The sequence below is a fragment of the Nuphar pumila genome, chromosome 9 (genome assembly GCF_984573655.1).
Source record: "Nuphar pumila chromosome 9, dmNupPumi1.hap1.1, whole genome shotgun sequence".
Taxonomy (NCBI): Eukaryota; Viridiplantae; Streptophyta; class Magnoliopsida; order Nymphaeales; family Nymphaeaceae; genus Nuphar; species Nuphar pumila.
In genome coordinates, this window is record NC_143257.1 from 30,370,583 (window position 1) to 30,388,381 (window position 17,799).

General features: G+C 40.7%; 1 protein-coding gene across 1 annotated transcript in view; it reads left to right on the plus strand.

The window, feature by feature from the left end:
- Positions 1–17,799, plus strand: part of DXPS3 (1-deoxy-D-xylulose 5-phosphate synthase 3) — a 140,665-nt gene that overhangs the window by 73,974 nt on the left and 48,892 nt on the right. Inside the window, exon 6 of the mRNA XM_090017636.1 lies at positions 5,776–6,049. Within this exon, the coding sequence (XP_089873762.1) occupies positions 5,776–6,049 (274 nt within the window). The remainder of the gene's footprint in view (positions 1–5,775; positions 6,050–17,799) is intronic.

The window sequence follows — 17,799 nt, forward strand, 5'->3', positions numbered from 1 at the left end:
CGGAAAGCTCATTTTCAAGTGGGGTCATATGAAAGGAAGCTCCAGAGTCAAGGATCCAAGAAGACATACCTGGAGGAGAGGAAGAAGCTATGGCGGCACCCGAGGTTGATGGTATCTTGAGTAGAGTTTGTAGTGCTTCCGATAGTTGAGCAAGAGAAAAAGATTCCTTTCCTTTGATGGTTTTCTCTTTCTTTTGAGTAGCTTCTTCAACGGAAGCAATTTTATTTTTAGGTGCTTCATTCAACTTAGGGCAATTATGTCTTATATGACCCGACTCTTGACAATGATGGCAAATGGTTTTTCTATAGTTGCCATTATAATTATTTTGCCTTCCAAAATGTGGAGGTTTGTAAGCTTTCATATGGTTGCCGGGTTTTGATACGGCCAAGACATCATCTCCTCCTTTAATCATGCCAAGACGAGTTTCTTCTTGGCATATTTCGGCTATGGCATCTTCCAAGGGAAGAGGCTTAGATCTATGTAGGAGGGAAGATCTAACTTGTTCATATTCGGGCCTAAGCCCATGTAAAAATTGGAAAAAGTGCTCTTTTTCCATTTGTTCTCTCCTTAATTCCACATCCACACTAGAAACCCATTTTGGTTCTAGTAAAGATAGCTCATCCCATAGGGGACCAAGAGTGCTAAAGTAATCCCTTACACTCATTTCTCCTTGCTTGATAGTCCGGATTTTTTCTTGAAGAAAGAATTGACGAGCAAGGTCTTTTTGAGTAAACATACCTTTCATAAAGAACCATGCTTCATTAGCCATCCGAAACTTGACAATGTTGGCGCAAATCTTGAGCTCCACATTGTTCATGAACCAAGCAAGAATCTTGACATGCTTACTTTCCCAATCTTCCACTTTAGATTGGTGATCTTCAATGGCCTTCATGCGGGCATTTCCTTCAAGAGCTTTTTCTTGATCACCATCTATCTTAGTTAGTTGGAGTTGTGGTTCCGGAATGGTGCCCATAACGTATCCCCAAAGTTTTTTACCTTTGAGGTTGTTCTCCATGGCGGCGGCCCACATCATGTAGTTGGAGCCATTGAGCTTGAATGAGAGATCAATCTTTTGTTCTCCTTCCATTTTAGTCACTCACAAGAGGATAAATGAAGAGAGCTACAATAAGAAAAAAATATCGCTACACAACTAGCTACTACACAACTAGCTATATTAAGAAGAAGAGCATACACAAGGCTCTGATACCATGTAATGAAATATGCGGAAAAGCAAAGAGTGCATTAAGCACTTACAACATCCACTAATGAACAAACAAAAGGGCTAACACCCAAACCCACAAGAGGCGACACAACATAAAAATATAAATGTCTCTTATTGAAAAGAGAGAGAGCTCTCAAGAGTAAAGAATACAAGAGGGGTTCACCCCTATTTATACACAAAAGAAGGAGAGGAGGAGTGGCCTTATGGCCTTAAAAGAAGAGCCACCTAGGGGCTCCCATGGAGTCGTTGGGAGCCCCCAACGGTCACAAATGTGACCGTTGGGGGCCCCATCGACTCCATGGTGGGGCCCCTTTTAGGTGGGCAAAAATACAAAAAATAAAAAGTAAAAAAGAAAAAAAGAATTTACAAAAATAAAGAAAAGAAACAAGTACCCCTATCGGGTACTTGTGAAATGACTAAAATACCCCTATCGGGTATTTTAGATAATACAAATATATATGTATATAAACATATACATATATATGAATTACATATATTTTAACACAATGCCCAAGATATTTCTGCAACAAAGGATCATCTTCAGAAACACTTTGTTACGAAAGATCTTGGTCATCTTCGATATTTTCTGTGTATCGAGGTTGCAAGAAACAAAGAGGGCTTAGTTTTATCGCAAAGAAAGTATGTGTTGGATTTATTAAAAGAGACTGGAATGCTAGGAGCTAAGCCAGCTAACATAGCAATGGATCCCAAAACTCACATGTTTGATGAGAAGTCTGACTATGTGGATAGTACCGACTTTAGATCCTTGGTGGGTAAGTTGTTATATGTGACTGTTACTAGACCTGACATTTCATTAGCCGTGAGTAAAATCAGTCAGTTCATGGACAAACCTATCAAAGTTCACTGGGATGCAACTATGATGGTTCTCAGGTACTTAAAGTCATCTCCTGGTAAAGATCTATTGTTTGAACGAAATCCCTCCTTGGACGTTGTTGCTTACACTGACGCAGATTATGCGGGGTATGTTGAAGATAGGAAGTCAACATCTGGATTTTGTGTGTTTGTGGGAGGAAATCTTGTTTCCTGGAGGAGTAAAAAACAAACCGTTGTAGCCAGGTCAAGTGCTGAATCTGAATACCAAGCGATGGCCCATACCGCAGCTGAGATTATGTGGGTAAAATCAGTTTTGACTGAGCTTCAGGTAAAAGTATCCCTACCTATGTTGATGATGTGTGACAATAGGGCTGCTACATATATTGCCAACAACCCAGTGTTTCATGAAAAGACTAAACATATTGAGGTTGACTGTCACTATGTTCGCGACTTGGTTCAGGCCGGGTATATCTGCACCGATCATGTATCTTCCGAAGATCAAGTAGCTGATGTCTTTAGCAAGGCTCTGGCGAGGCCGAGTTTCTCTCACTGTTGTGACAAGCTGAGCATGATTGATATCTATGCTCCAGCTTGAGGGGGAGTGTTGAGACATGCTATAAGGGCATTTTGGGTTTACACGTTATTATATATTGTGTAAGGGTTAGTTTTGTAATTTGGTGCTCTTGTTTAATCTCTATTTAAGTAGAGATTAAACCCTAATAGAAGAATGAACTTTCCCTCTCTCGTCCTCTCTCTCTCTCTCTCTCTCTCTCTCTATATATATATATATATATATATATATATATATATATATATATATATATATATATATATATATATATATATATATATATATATATATATATATATATATCCTGCGTACTCAAACGTGGTCGCAACAAGTTTAATTCTGAATTTCAATTACTTTGTGCATATTCAATGTCTATTCGGATATGTGATGGGAGTAGTCTCTTAATGTAATGTGTTCGGAGATTTAACCAAGAAACCAGTTTATAAAATTGATTTAAAAAATCAATGTTTTTCTGCTGTGTTTACTCACCTAATAATAACATAAGGATTTTATCAGTTGGATGCTTTAACTTCGAATCTTATTCTGTGGAGCTACTAAACGCCGGTGCATGCACAGGCCGACTCCCTAGAGCTTGATTCGATTAAGGCGAAGCCAATGATGAGAAACTTGGTATATTAATTAATTTTTTTATATAATGGTTCAATCGGAGTCATTAATGGATGGTTTTGTACTGGATCTGGTACTAGGAGGCTAAGACATGCTCACGCTCAGGCGGGCCGTCTAGTACTTGGTACAGTTGAAAGGAGTTCGTTGATGAGACCGTTGCATTATTACATTTTAGAAAAAAAAAACAAAGAAAAAAAAAGAATCGATTCAACCTTATAATTTTTTTTATGGTATTTTTGGTTTGAAATCGTTCGGGCCGTTACAGACCTCCTAGTAGATTTGTTTCTTATGAATATTTTGCAACGAAATATAGAGCTATCCTTATGTCCATTCATTCATTTGATGAACCTTCATCTTACAGTGAGGCTAAAGATCTTTCTTAATGGATAAATGCTATGAACTTAGAACTTGATGTACTAGAAAATGCCAAAACTTGGGAAATACAACCTCTACCAACAGGGAAAAAGACTTTTTTTTAAAGTTAAGACTAAATCAGACAGATCTTTACAAAGGTATAAGGCTAGATTAGTAACTAAAGGTTATTCTCAAGAATACGAGATAGACTATGAGGAAACATTTTCAACTATAGCACGCACAACTAGTGTTAGGATCCTTGCTCTAGCATCCATTAGGAAATGACCCATCTATCAATTAGATGTTAAGAACGCCTTTTTGACCTACATGAGGAAGTGTACATGGACCCTGCTCCTGGTCTTGTGATTGAGAAGGGGAAAGTTCTTCGACTAAGAAAAACTTTATATGAGAGTAAACAAGCCCCTAAAGCTTGGTATGATAGGCTCAACAAGGTAATAATAAGCTTAGTTTATAGATCTTGCTATTACTGACACTGTTATCTTTGTTAAAGATATAGGTTTCAGTGTTTTCATCCTCTTATACGTGGATGATAAGATTATTAATAAAAGTGATAAAAAGGGAATATAAAAAATCAAAGTTATTCTTAAAAATCATTTTGATATGTCTGATCTTGGTCATTTAAGGTATTTTTTAGGTATTAAAGTTGGCGGGATATTATAGCGCGGTTAGGGATTTCAGATGAAAAGAAAGTAGATATGTCTGAAGTTGTCAATGCAAAAATGAGTCTGAAAGATGAAACACTTCTTGAAGATCTAATGCTATATTAACAGTTGATCGAGTTGCTAACCTATTTGTCAATCATAAGGCCGAACATAGCTCTTGCAATTCATATAGCAAGCCAGTTCAACACGCACTAACAATTATACATATGAGTACAATATTAAGAATTATCAGATATATTAATAATTCCATCACTAAAGGGCTTTTCTCATCCTCCTCTTCCTGTTTAGAATTAATTGCTTATATTGATGCAAATTGGAGAGGAAATTCAAATGTCAAAGTCTTAATTTTTATGTGTTTTTAGGGGACTCATTTCTTAAAGTTGGAAGAAGCAACAAAAAATCTCGTTATCTTCAATGAAAGCGGAATGTCGTGTCATGGCAACGACAACTATGAAAATTGTTTGATTCAGAAGCCTTCTCAAAGATGTGGGAGTCATCATCTCAATCCTTCGAAGTTGTATTGTGACAATAAGAGTGCTATCTACGTAGCTAGCACCCACACCTTTCATGAACGCAGAAAGCATATAAAGATGGACTATCACTATGTTCAATAAGAATATTTGGGAGAAATGATAGAGTTGCCCTATCTGTTTTCTGAATATTAACTTGCAGACTTTTTCACCAAGGCCTTGCCTTCACCTCACTTGATCTTTCTTCTTAACAAACTTTCGGTTGTCACACTGTAAGTTTGAGGGGGAGTGTTAAAATATTATATATATATATATATACATTCATAGATTGTAAATTAGGTTTTCTATGTAATCTTTTTTTTATTTGTATTGTTATTTATTTCATAATAGGCAATGCCTATTAGGGGCATTTTTGTGATCTTTTTCTAGCCATTGGGGCTAGCACAACTAGCTGTTGAGCTATTCCAATGGCTAGCTCAACTAGCTGTTGGACTAGCCCAACGGCTAGTTGAACTCTCTCTCTACTCCCTCATGTATGTATATGAGACTATTGCCATTGTGAGACATGATTTTCTAGAGCATTTTTATGAATAACAAATTATGTTTTTAATTTGCTCTCTTGTGCCCATTAGTTGCTTGTGCTCTCTTGACTTGTTTAGCCCTTAGTGGCTTGTGTAATTGTTGCCTCTTTAGTGGCTTGTATTCTTTAGTCTCTTTTTTTTTTAATTTCATTATAGACTGTATTTTAGGACAAAGCGTTCTTATTGTCTAGTCATGCACTTTTATAAAGCTTCTGGTTGGGGTCTATTATCCCTAGGGTTAGAATATTTTCATAATTTCTAAGTTCTATGGCATTTTCAGGGTTTTATTTTATTTCTTGGAGACTTGGAAGTAAAAGATATTAACCATCAGTTTAACTTTTGTTCTACAAATTATGTCTAAGCCCAAAATTCATCATTGTCTCAGCTTTGGATTGTAAATAGATGTTGACATTGTTTGAATTGTTGTTTTTAGGGTGTCACCAAAAGTTTTGGTAAAGGAATGCATGAACTGGCTGCAAAAGTTGATGAGTATGCTCGTGGGATGATTGGTCCACCTGGTTCCACACTATTTGAAGAGCTTGGCTTGTATTACATAGGCCCTGTTGATGGTCACAATATTAACGATCTTGTCTGTGTTCTCCAAGAAGTAGCTTCATTGGACTCAACTGGGCCTGTGCTAGTTCATGTTATCACAGATAAAGGCTTGGTAGCTGATGGAGATTGCCAGAGATATGGTAGACATCAAGGTATTTCAGCAACCTTATGCAAATGCAGAACTCTTTATCTAGCTGTCTTTTCTTCTATATCTGGTGGGAAAGATCTGTAAAATCGTCATGAATTCTTCAAGAGGATGGTTGTTATATGGTTCCTTAATTTGTCTTAACTTGCTACTACCTGAAGTTGTGAAATATTGGTCAAGTTTTATGATTTTTTTTCCAACTCTACCTAGGATAGTTTCATTGATGATTCTTTGACAGGAGTTTTGCTGCACTTGTATTCTGATGAAAGTGGGTTTGTATCAATAATATTCTTAGTCATAGGATTATGAGTTCTTTCATGTCTCCACCTGTTTGTAAGTCAAGTAATTTTGTTCTTCAGAAAAACACACTGATACACATTATGCCCTTGGAGGCACTCTCCATTCCTTTTTGTTAAGAGCTGACCATCTTGGCATGCTGGTGAACTGCTATTGATGAAGAGTTTCATATGCACATGTTGGGAATCTTCCATACTGTAGGATCGTGCTTGAGACACTTCCAATATGACTAAGCAAGAAAAAATTCAAGCCAATATTGCACTTGAGGTCAAAACAGATCAATCTTGAAATAGGACATACATGATTCAGATTAGAACACCAATTAGATAGAAAAGTAGGAAGACGTTCTTCAAAGATAAGATTGAAGGGCCCAAGGTTTTCGAAGGTACAGTTGTGTTCACAGTTTTGGGCTAAAAATCTTGTTTAATGTAGTAGATAATCCCCAAGTGGTACTGATTTTATAATGACTTTTGACATGTACTGCATGTTTGCACGTGGGGAAATAGAACACTGTGCTTGATAAAGTGGCTATGAATTGTTTCCTCGTGACCAAAGGATGGAGAAAGCTTTCACAAGTAAACTTTCGCACATGCGAAAAATACATCTTTTTCAGTCATTTTGTCCTGAGAAAATGAATATGTTTGCAAAGCTATGAAAAACTTTCTGACCTGAATAAAAATGACCCACTTTCTCATGGATGAAAGTGTTTCACAGGTTTGCAAACATGCCTGTAAACTTTAATGTGTTAGGTGAAAGAGCTACAATGAAAATTTATCAAAACATGATTATTGGGTTTGGTTCATGTCTAGATCCAGATACATATTATGTTTGTGACATGGAAAATCGTGTTAGTTGTGTTAGTATATTTATTCCTTAATAATCCGTAACTGGTATGTATTTCTTGTAATATATGCTAGGTCAATTTTGTAACTTTATCATATTAAAGAATATATATAGTGACCACTGCGGAGGCTGCCCACATGGTCCAGCAGGGTATGCATAAGGGCGTTAAGATGAAGACATTGGATTGAACCCTGCTGGCGCGTGGGTGTCTCCACAGCTTTATCGTGGATGGGGCAAGTGAAGGGGTGGTCATCTCCTCATCTATGGTGGGCCAGGCCCATTAAGTGATTCAGTCCTCGGTGAGGGTTTCCTCGTCACCATAAATGAGAATATATATAGTGGAAGAGATAATACGTTCCCACATTGGGATATTGTAAATGCAAGAAATTAGGGCACACACAATGGACAAGAAGACGAGAGGCATAACTAGAACTTCACTGAAAAACAAAAAGTAAAGAGGTTACAAGAGTCAACCTCCCTAGCCTCACTATAAGACAAAAATCTTTGACTTTGCACCTATAACTACTTTACAATAATACCCCAAAGAACAATGATATGTATGTTAGATTTTATAAAACCAGAGTTTCATCGTGCGTGAAGGGTGAAGAATAGAGAGAAAGATATGAAGGAGCTGCAGAGAAAACCAGATTCCCAATAGAGGAATCAGCTGCTGAACCTTTCATTATATGCTATTACTGATACAAAGATTTTAGGGTACTAAAATACCCTTTTACAACAGAATACAATAACACATGTGCCATTAATGAAGGAATATAACACATGATTACGGTCACGGGTCTGGACCGTGACCCGTGACCCGTGACCCAAACACGTCTTTTCACCCTCTCTCAAGTTGTGCATGGTTTTGAACCACGAACAACTTGCCTTTTAACATCCAAAACCTGTCTTTAGTCAATCCTTTTATAAATATATCAGCCACTTGATCAGTAGTCCGTACAAATTCAGGCTCAATCTCCTTCTCTTCTACCTTTTGTCTCACAAAATGTTTATCTATTTCGATATGTTTGGCACGACTGTGATAAATGGGATTAAAGGACATATTGATGGCACTTTGATTATCACATAAAAGGAGGGATCGAGAGATCGATTCTCCCACTTTTGTCAGTAAGTGCCTAATCCAGGTAGCTTCAGCAGTAGCGGCTGCCATTGACCTGCACTCGGATTCTGTACTTGATCTAGCAACAACCTTTTGTTTCTTACTATTCCAGGATACCAAATTCATCCCAACAAACATACAATAGCCGGATACAGATCTGCGTTCATCTGGATCTCCCACCCAGTCTACATCAGTATAGACAATAATTTCATGTTCATTTTGCTCATTTGTCCTTTTTCTATACAAAAGGCCATCCCCAACCGTTCCCTTCAAGTACCGAAGTATCCGTTTAACTGCTTCCATATGTCCTTCACGGGGTTCATGCATGAACTGAGAGACCTGATTTACTGAGTAAACAATATCAGGTCTAGTGAAAGTAAGATATTGCAACATGCCTATTATGCTACGACATTTTGTAGGATTCTCATATAGATCTCCATCTTGAGAACTGAGTTTCTGGTGAAGGACGCTAGGAGTTCCCAAGGGTTTGTAATCTTTCATACCTGCCTTATTAAGAACATCAATAGTGTACTTATGTTGGGTGAGAGTCATTCCTTCAGAAGTACTGTCAACTTCAACTCCAAGGAAGTATCGCAGTTTTCCAAGATCCTTCATTTTGAATCTCTGATTCAAGAGATGTTTGACCTCCTCAATATGAACTTTGGAATTACCTGTGATGACAATATCATCCACATATATTAACAGCAGAGTGACCACATCTTGGTTCTTGAATATAAACAAGGAATGGTCAAGGAGAGATCACCTAAAACCATATTTTTGTATTTCAAGAGAGAAACTATCAAACCAGGAACGGGATGCCTGCTTCAATCCGTATATCGTTCTTTTTAATTTGCCTACGTATTTTGCAGGATTGCCTTATGCATAGCCAGTGGGTTGTTCCATGTATACTTCCTCCTTCAAATTTCCATGGAGAAAAGCATTTTTGACATCAAGTTGACCAATTGTCCACTGATGTTCAACAGCTAAAGATAGTATGATTATGATTGTTCCCGTTTTCACAACTGGACTAAAAGTCTCATCATAATCCTATCCTTACTCCTGTGTAAATCCTTTTGCGATAAGTCTCGCCTTGTACCGTTCTATAGTCCCATCCGGTTTGTACTTTATTTTGTACACCCATTTCGACCCAACTACATTTCTGTCAGGTGGTCTGGGAACATCCCAGGTACCACATTCATGTAGAGCCTCCATTTCTTCATTCATTGCTTCAATCCATCTTTTAGAATTTGCTGCTTGAGAAAATGTTGTGGGCCTATCTTCTTTGCTTAAGGCAATTAGAAAAAGTTGAAAGTCCAGTGAAAATTTTCCTAACTGACCCATCTTTCTATCGGATGACGAGAGCGGGTGGGTCTACTAACCTCAAAGGTAGGAGTAGATGTAGAAGGTGTATCCATTTCCTGATTAAAGATAGTGGGTGCATCCCTTTCTCGTCGGGTATAAACAAGGCTTTCATACCTTTCTAGACCCAAAGATGGCTCTGTACTCTCCTGTGCAATCAGCCTATCAACAGACATAGATCCTTTATTATTCTGATCACAGTCTGAAGAAAAAATATCACTAGTACCGGAGAAAAGTTCAGAATTCAACCAAGGATGATAGACCTCATCTTTGGAATTTACTTCAGAAGTAATGCGTCGATGATCAAAATTCAATTCATCGAAGATAACATTTCTTGATATTTTGATGCGCTTGCTCATAGGATCATAGCACCTGTATCCTTTATAGTCATCTGCATATCCCACAAACCTGAACTTTAAGGCCTTATCCTGAAACTTATGTCTCATTAAACTGTCAACATGAGCATAACATACACAACCAAACACGCGCAAATCATGATAGTTGGGCTGAAATTCAAATAGGGAAAGGTAAGGAGATTTGTTCTCCAAAATAATCATGGGCAATCGATTTATCACAAGGACTGCTGAATGAAAGACTTTTATCCATAGAGTAATCAGAAGATTACTATCATGTATCATACTCATTGCACTCTCAACAATATGACGATGCTTCCTTTAAGTAATCCCATTCTGCTGAGGTGTATGAGGGCACGACACCCTTCTCTTTATTCCATTACTTTGAAGAAAGTTAGTAAAATCACTTGAAGAGAATTCACCTCCTCCATCACATTGGAAACAAAGAATGTTTTCAGAAAATTGATTCTTGACAAAGGTGTGAAAATTTTGAAACAACTTGAAGGTCTCAGACTTGTGTTTCATAAAGAAAATCCAAGTATAACGAGAATAACTGTCAACAAATATAAGATAATATCTAGTTCCAGATAAAGAAGCAACTGGGGTAGGCCCTCAAACATCAGAACAAATAATCTCAAAGGGTTTTGAAGCTCTTTTATTAATTGAATGAAAAGGTAAACCATGACTCTTACATAAGAGACAACTAGAACATTTGTCGTCATTAACATTTATTCCTAAACTAGACTTGGGAATGAGGTTATTTGAAACAAGCTTCTCAATGAAACTACTACTGCAATTGTAATAAACTGAAAAAAAAAAGATTTTTGGATCCGGGCCGGATCCGGACCCGGATCCGACCTGGGTAAATCAGTCGGCTGCGTGCTTTTAAAAGCACGCAGCGACTGAGGGGGGGAGGTTCTCGAAACCTCCTTCCCCCTCTCGTCTCTCAGTCTCTCTCCCCTCACCGCCATCGACCGCCGACAACCTCGTTCCCTGGCAGCCACTGGCGACCATCGACGGCTGCCATCGACGAGAGCCTCGTCGGCTCTCCCCCTCGGTCACCCTCTCGCTCTCCGCAGCGGTCGACGGCCACAGTCACAGATGACCGAAGCCGCCGACCACCATCTCCTTCCCTCTCTCTGCTGCGAAGGCGCCGGCGACCCCAGGTACGCTTCCACCTCCCCTCTTTTCTTTTCCTTCTGCCACCTCTTCCACTTCTTCTTCTCGGTGAGGGATCGACCGACAGGGGGGGGGGCTGAGCCCCCTGTCGTCGGCAGGGGGACTCCCCCCAGTCTCTCTCTCTTTGGTCGATTGACAGGGGGGCGTTGCCATTCGTCGGCAAGGGGCTCCGCCCCCTGTCACTTGCTGTGTCGGCAGGGGGCTCCGCCCACTGTCACTTGCTGTGTCGACAGGGGGCTCCACTCCCCCTGTTCCTCTTGTTTTGCCGGCAGGGAGCGGAGCTCCTTGTGTCGGCCCACCTTTACGGCAGGGGCTTCCGTCCCCCTGCCTTTTGTGGATTTCTCAGCAGGGGCGGAGCCCGTGCCTTTTCGTGGTTCTTCCGGCAGAGGAGGGGCTCGCCCCCCCTCCTCTCTGTTCTTCTGTCACGGTAGGGGAGGGGTTGAGCTCCCCTCCTTGCTCCCTATTAGGCAGGAGAGGGGCTGAGCCCCCTCCTTGCCTCCTGTTACGGCAAGGGAGGGGTCGAGCCCCTCCTCCCTGCTCCCTGCATCCCCTTATGGCAGGGGAGGGGCTAAGCCCCCTCCCTGCTTCGTGTTACAGTAGGGGAGGGGCTGAGCCCCCTCCCTGCTCTTTGTTTTGACAGGGGAGGGGGTTGAGCCCCCTCCCATCTCGTTGTTACGGCAAGGGAGGGGGCCGAGCCCTCCCTGTGCCTCTTTTCTCGTTAGGCAGGGGCATCACCCCTGCCTTCGCTGTTTTTCGGCAGGTCGGGGCAAGCCCCCTCGCCTCGCTTTTCCCTGGCATCAGGCGGGCCTCCGTTCGTTGTTGAAAGACAAGGTGCGGCCTCTTGCTTCCCCCTTAGTGGCTTGCAGGGAAGGGCCTCGCTTCCTTGCTCTCTTGGCTGGCAGGGCGAAGCCTCCCCGTTGTTCGCTGACAACATGTCAGCAGGGGCTCGTGGCCCTGCCCCTACTTCTTGCGCTTATAGCAGGTGCGCATGTGCACGATGCCTCTACCTCTGCTTCTCTTACGTCAGGACGACGACAGTGCCCCTGACCTTTTATTTTTGGTGGTGGCTTGCTAAGATCGTTACTTTTGCAGCTCGTGCGACGGATCTTGCTCGTGCTCCGCGACCCGAGCCGCCAATAGCGTACATCCGCGGACGACAGCAAGTTTGCAACTCTAAAAGGTAGGGGAAGATTGCACAGAAGACTTGGACAATTGAATTGAGTTCAATTAACTAAAAAGGACAATTAAATAAATATATATGCATATATATCATATATATTTATATGAGTACACATTTAACTCAAGGACGCGGTTTCGCGATCCTTGTCCTTTACTTTGCCGTCGTGCATCACGCAAAGGTTCTGCGTTGCACTCCTGCTTACGGTCTTTACTTTGCCGTTGCGCGTTGTGCCGGGGGTTTGCGTTGCACTTCTGCTTACCGCCTTTACTTTGCCGTCGCGCTTTGCGCCTAGGCTCTTGCTTTTGCATATGTGTTGGTATTGCCTTGCTATTGCAGATGATGTGCATGTTCTTGCTCTTTGCGTATGCCTTAAAGGCATCCTCGTGGAAGATGCAAGGGGCATTTGCCACTCTCCCTCTTGCGACAAGAGTTCAGTTGGGAGCGAGCGACACATCCTCGTCTAAGGAGAGGGATACCTCGCAAGGATCCTGACTCTTCGTATGTGCAGTCCTGCAGAGTCGACTTGAGATTTCAGGGAGCTGTGCAAAAGCATCAAAGACTGCTCCGAATCAAAGCATTTGGAAGGATGTGGCTGGCTGGTTCTACTCGTTTTTTTGGCATATCTCGGGTGATCCCGAATTGGGGGTTCGAGCGAACTTCTTAGCGGGTGTTCTGTTGAGAAACCCGTATCTCGTCTATCGAGGCCGGTATCGAGTCCTGCGAGACATGTAGATACCCCGATAGCGGATGTGATTCGAGATAATCACATGCATAATGTTGGTACAAGGTACTGCTGTTTCAAAAGATAGAGTAAAGTTGATAAACTTTACATCTTTGGGAAACACTCCTGTTGAGGCTTCTATTGACGAGCTATACCCCCTTTATCCTAGAGTACTTGTAGTTGTGCACAACACGTCTAGTACTGCGATGATCGGATGAGACGGTCGTGCGACCTCGAACAACTTTAAATGCAAAATGTTGTAATCACATAAATGGCCTCACATTCGCCTTCACAGGCAAGATGCTCGAGTGGTTTAAATACCAAAGCATAGAATGGGTCGTTAGTTAAGCAACCCTAACGTACCTATTCACTTCTTTGTGTCTGTCAAGGGAGAGGACAGAGCGGTACAAACTCCAATGGACATGTTAACAACCACCCTACGGGCAACGATCCGGCCTCCCCAGTCATTGGAGTTAGGGGAAAGGGGCTACATTAGTTAGCTCAACACTTCTGCAGAAGTTGGATGCGTCCGTGGCACAACCTCCTTTGGGGAATCCTCTCTCGGCTAAAGCTGTCCCTTTGGAGCGAACTCAACTAGCTATTCGGGTTATTGAAAATACATAGAATAACAGACGCCCGAACTAGTTTCAGTTGGTTCTACGTTTTGCCTGCGCGTACCCGCAGGTTCGTAATTATCGAAACATAAGGTCTGTTCACACTGGTCGTTGAGTCGTGAGATTTGCTTGCACTATTGCTTCACTTGCACTACGGATTTGCTTGCACTACTGATTCACTTGCACTACTGTTTAGCTTGCACTACTAATTCGCTTGCTTGCTCGATAGTTCAGTATGCTACTCGTTGAGTGCCTGTCAAGGCGTTACTTTAGTTGGTTAAACTGCTTACGCAGTTCTTTGCGGAGTAATAAGGAGCTTCTCATACTAGTTAAATGCTTATAATAATAGCATTATACCAGTTGCTACATATTAGCATGTGACTTGCTTTATCCCTTGGTCGAAATGTTTGGTGCTTATTGTAGCGTAGCACTTGTTGGCTTGCATCTCTTATGATTGATGTGATTGCATACAACTCGTAATCTACGAACTGGTGGCAACTAGGATTGATGTGGCCGCTTGTCTTATAAGCTGCTTACATATTGTGATATAACTGTTGCCGTATAATTGCTTATGAATAGCTTGTGATGTAATGGTTTATGCCTTACGATTAATTTAATTACTTGTTGATGGACTGAGCCATTTTATGGTAATTATATGTTTTACGAGCATTGTTACGAGTGCTTGTCTTATTCAGTTGTTTTGTTTGGCTGACGGGTAGAGTTAGTTACCCTTCGCCCATAGAATCAACTGAATTGCCATATTTGCGCGTTCTCATGTGTCGTTTACACATGCTTTGAGGGCCTATTTGAGGATTGCAATATTCCTTGTGGCAATAACACGATGCGTAGGATTATATGCTTCTATGTGAAGTGATACGATGCATGTATCACTGAGTGGGGTGTTTGTCGAGCACCTGATCTCCAAAGGATTATCTGCGAGGGCGTGTATGATCAAGACCAGGTACCCGACTAGAGTGATAAATTCTCTGTGAGGATGTACACTGTCCACGAACGGGTAGCCGCAAAGACGGTGAACTCCTGTGAGGAAGTGTATGGTCCAAGACCAGGTATACCATCTAGGGCAGAATTCCTTGTGAGGTTATACATTTCCCAGACCAGGTGATCTGGCGTTGATCTTGTCGTTTGTATTAGTGGCTATTGACCCCGAGAGCAGTCATTTGTGTTGATGCGTGTATCACAAGGATTTTTATTGGATATGCATTTGTTGGGGACCGGCTTCCCAAAGGTTTCGCTGTGGGGGTATGTATGATCAAGATCAGGTGACCCGGCTAGAGCAGTAAAATCTTTGTGAGGATGTACACTGTTCACGAACGGGTAGCCGCAAAGACGGTGAACTCCTGTGAGGAAGTGTATGGTCCAAGACCAAGTACACCCTCTAGGACGGTAATTCCTTGTCAGGTCGTATATCTCCCGGACCGAGCGATCCGATGTGGATCTTGTGTTTTTGCTTACCATAGAAAGTTATGGTGAGCTGTGACGATCTTCTGAGATTGTTTGTGATAGCCAACTATGAATTCATAGTTTCGACTTCCTGTTTTAGCATGATTGCATGCTTGACTCAGGTGTGAGAATCAGATCGTTAACAATTTGAGTTAGTGATCATGTTTTGGACCTTCTACGGAAGGGTGAGCTTTTCTGAGATGGTATGACGCCTTAGTGCGTCATAACCGGTGACGGTTAACCGCGTAAGACTTTGAGAGATGAGAATAAATTAAGGTCGTTCAGGACAACGCGTTTGTTAGAAGTAGTGAGTGACAAACGATGTCCTGATGGTGATTAGATGTTGTGACCTTGTTCTAGAAACGAGAACAAGCTAGTTGCGTGGTGGTTCATAGCCTACGATCAATTGAATCGTATGCTATGTTTGTCAGTTGCACTGCTTACTTGCTTTGCACTGCTTACTGTTTGCACTGCTTACGTAATTGCACTGCTGACTCGCTTGCACTACTTACTCGCTCGCACTACTTATTCACTTGTATTACTTACGTGTTTGCACTATTCACCTGCTTGCATTGCTTACCTGTTTAACTGCATATCTGCTTTAAACTGCGTAACCTACTGAATTAAATGTACTTAATTCAGTTTCTTGTACTTAATTCAGTTTCTTCTTCAACGAGGCTCTGATACCATGTAAAAGTATCTTCAACAAGATACTACAACCGATAGAACAATATTCTTGAGAATAAATGTGTGAACATACGCACACCAAGAACACTTTTGCACAAAAGCACGAAATCACAAATGTGCAAATGCACTCATAAGTTTCATAAACAATAAAAGGTTGGGCAATAATCCCTAGAACCTTGAGGGGATACAAGAGGGAGTGCCCATATTTATAAGGCAAAAAAGGAGACCTTGGAAGGGGCTCCACATAGTCGTTGGAGCCCCTCCAACGGTCACAAATGTGACCGTTGGAGGGGTCCAACGACTAGTGTGTTGGGCCCCTCCCAAGGTGAGTACACTTTGCTTTATTAAAAGAAAAAGAAATAAAAAGAAAAAAAGGAAAATACAAAACATATTCACGAAAAAGAATATGTGTAAAATGCCTAAACTACCCCTAAGACTAAAGATAGAAATATATATATATATATATATTTTATATATATAATAGGTAGATACATATACATATATATATATATATAATATATGTATATGTATTACCTTATATATATAAAATATATATACGAAATTACAAGTATGATTTTCATAATTTAACATTGATATCGCTCTGGCTGTAAGCAAGATTAGCCAATTCATGGACAAACCGACTGAGGTACATTGGAATGTTATAATGATGATACTTAGGTACTTAAAATCCTCTCCTGGAAAAGGGCTGTTATTAAAGAAAGGAGGCTCTTTGGAGGTAATCACGTATTTCGATGCTGATTATGCTGAGTCTGTAGAGGATAGAAAATCTACTACAGGATTCTGTGTATTTGTGGGAGGTAACTTAGTCTCCTGGAGAAGCCAGAAGCAAACTGGAGTTGCTAGGTCAAGTGCTGAATCCGAATATAGAGCTATGGCTTAAACCGCAGCTGAATTAATGTGGGTTCGAACAATGCTGACTGATCTTCAAGTGAAGGTTCTATCTCCTATAGTGATGATGTGTGATAACAAGGCAACTACATGTATAGCAAATAATCCGGTATTTCATGAGAGAACAAAACATATTGAAGTTGACTGTCACTACATACGAGATATGGTTCAAGTTGGACATATCTCTACTAAGCATGAAATCTCTGAGGATCAAGTTGCAGATATTTTTACAAAGCCTCTTGCCAGGCCCAACTTCTCAAAATGTTGCGGCAAGTTGAGCATGATTGATATCTATGCTCCAGCTTGAGGGGGAGTGTTAAGATAAGTCGACCAATTAGAGTTTTATCCATGCTTAAGGTGGTTTATTATATTTTACAATAAATAGTTTACCTAACTGTAATTTTGCCTTAAGGCTAATCACTAAAATAGTAGATTAGACCTAATTTCAGAATAAGGAGAACGACTCTTCCTCTCTGTCTCTCTCACTTTTCTCTATTGCACTGGCCTATCATTCTTCATCCAAGATTCCCACATTAAAGAAGGGACATCACGAAAACATAAATTACATTGTTCTTTACTTTCTTTTTATCTTGTCATTAATTCGTCTCTTTTACATTTGCAAATCAACATGCAAATTAATAACATAAGTTTGCAAATCAACATGCAACCATAAGCTCGCAAATCAGCATGCGCAGCTCTTCGCGGGTTACCACCCATGGCAACAATAGAACAATGCAATTAAAACCCTAATATAAATATGATTTTTACGATGCATTTAAACAATTAAAGAAAGAGCAATCAAAGCTCAAGGCTCTTCAGGCCTGTGATGACTCATTTAGACCATCGATGCATCATACGCAAAAACCATAACAACTTGCAATGTATGCAATGAGGTCAACATGCTTCCAAATGCATATTTATATATGTCAATTTAACCATGTGCATGATATGTCACATTCATATGCATGTGTTCACCATTCATGTGCATGTGCCTTTACGAAATCATTCCATATACATGCATTCACTCATGAATCATC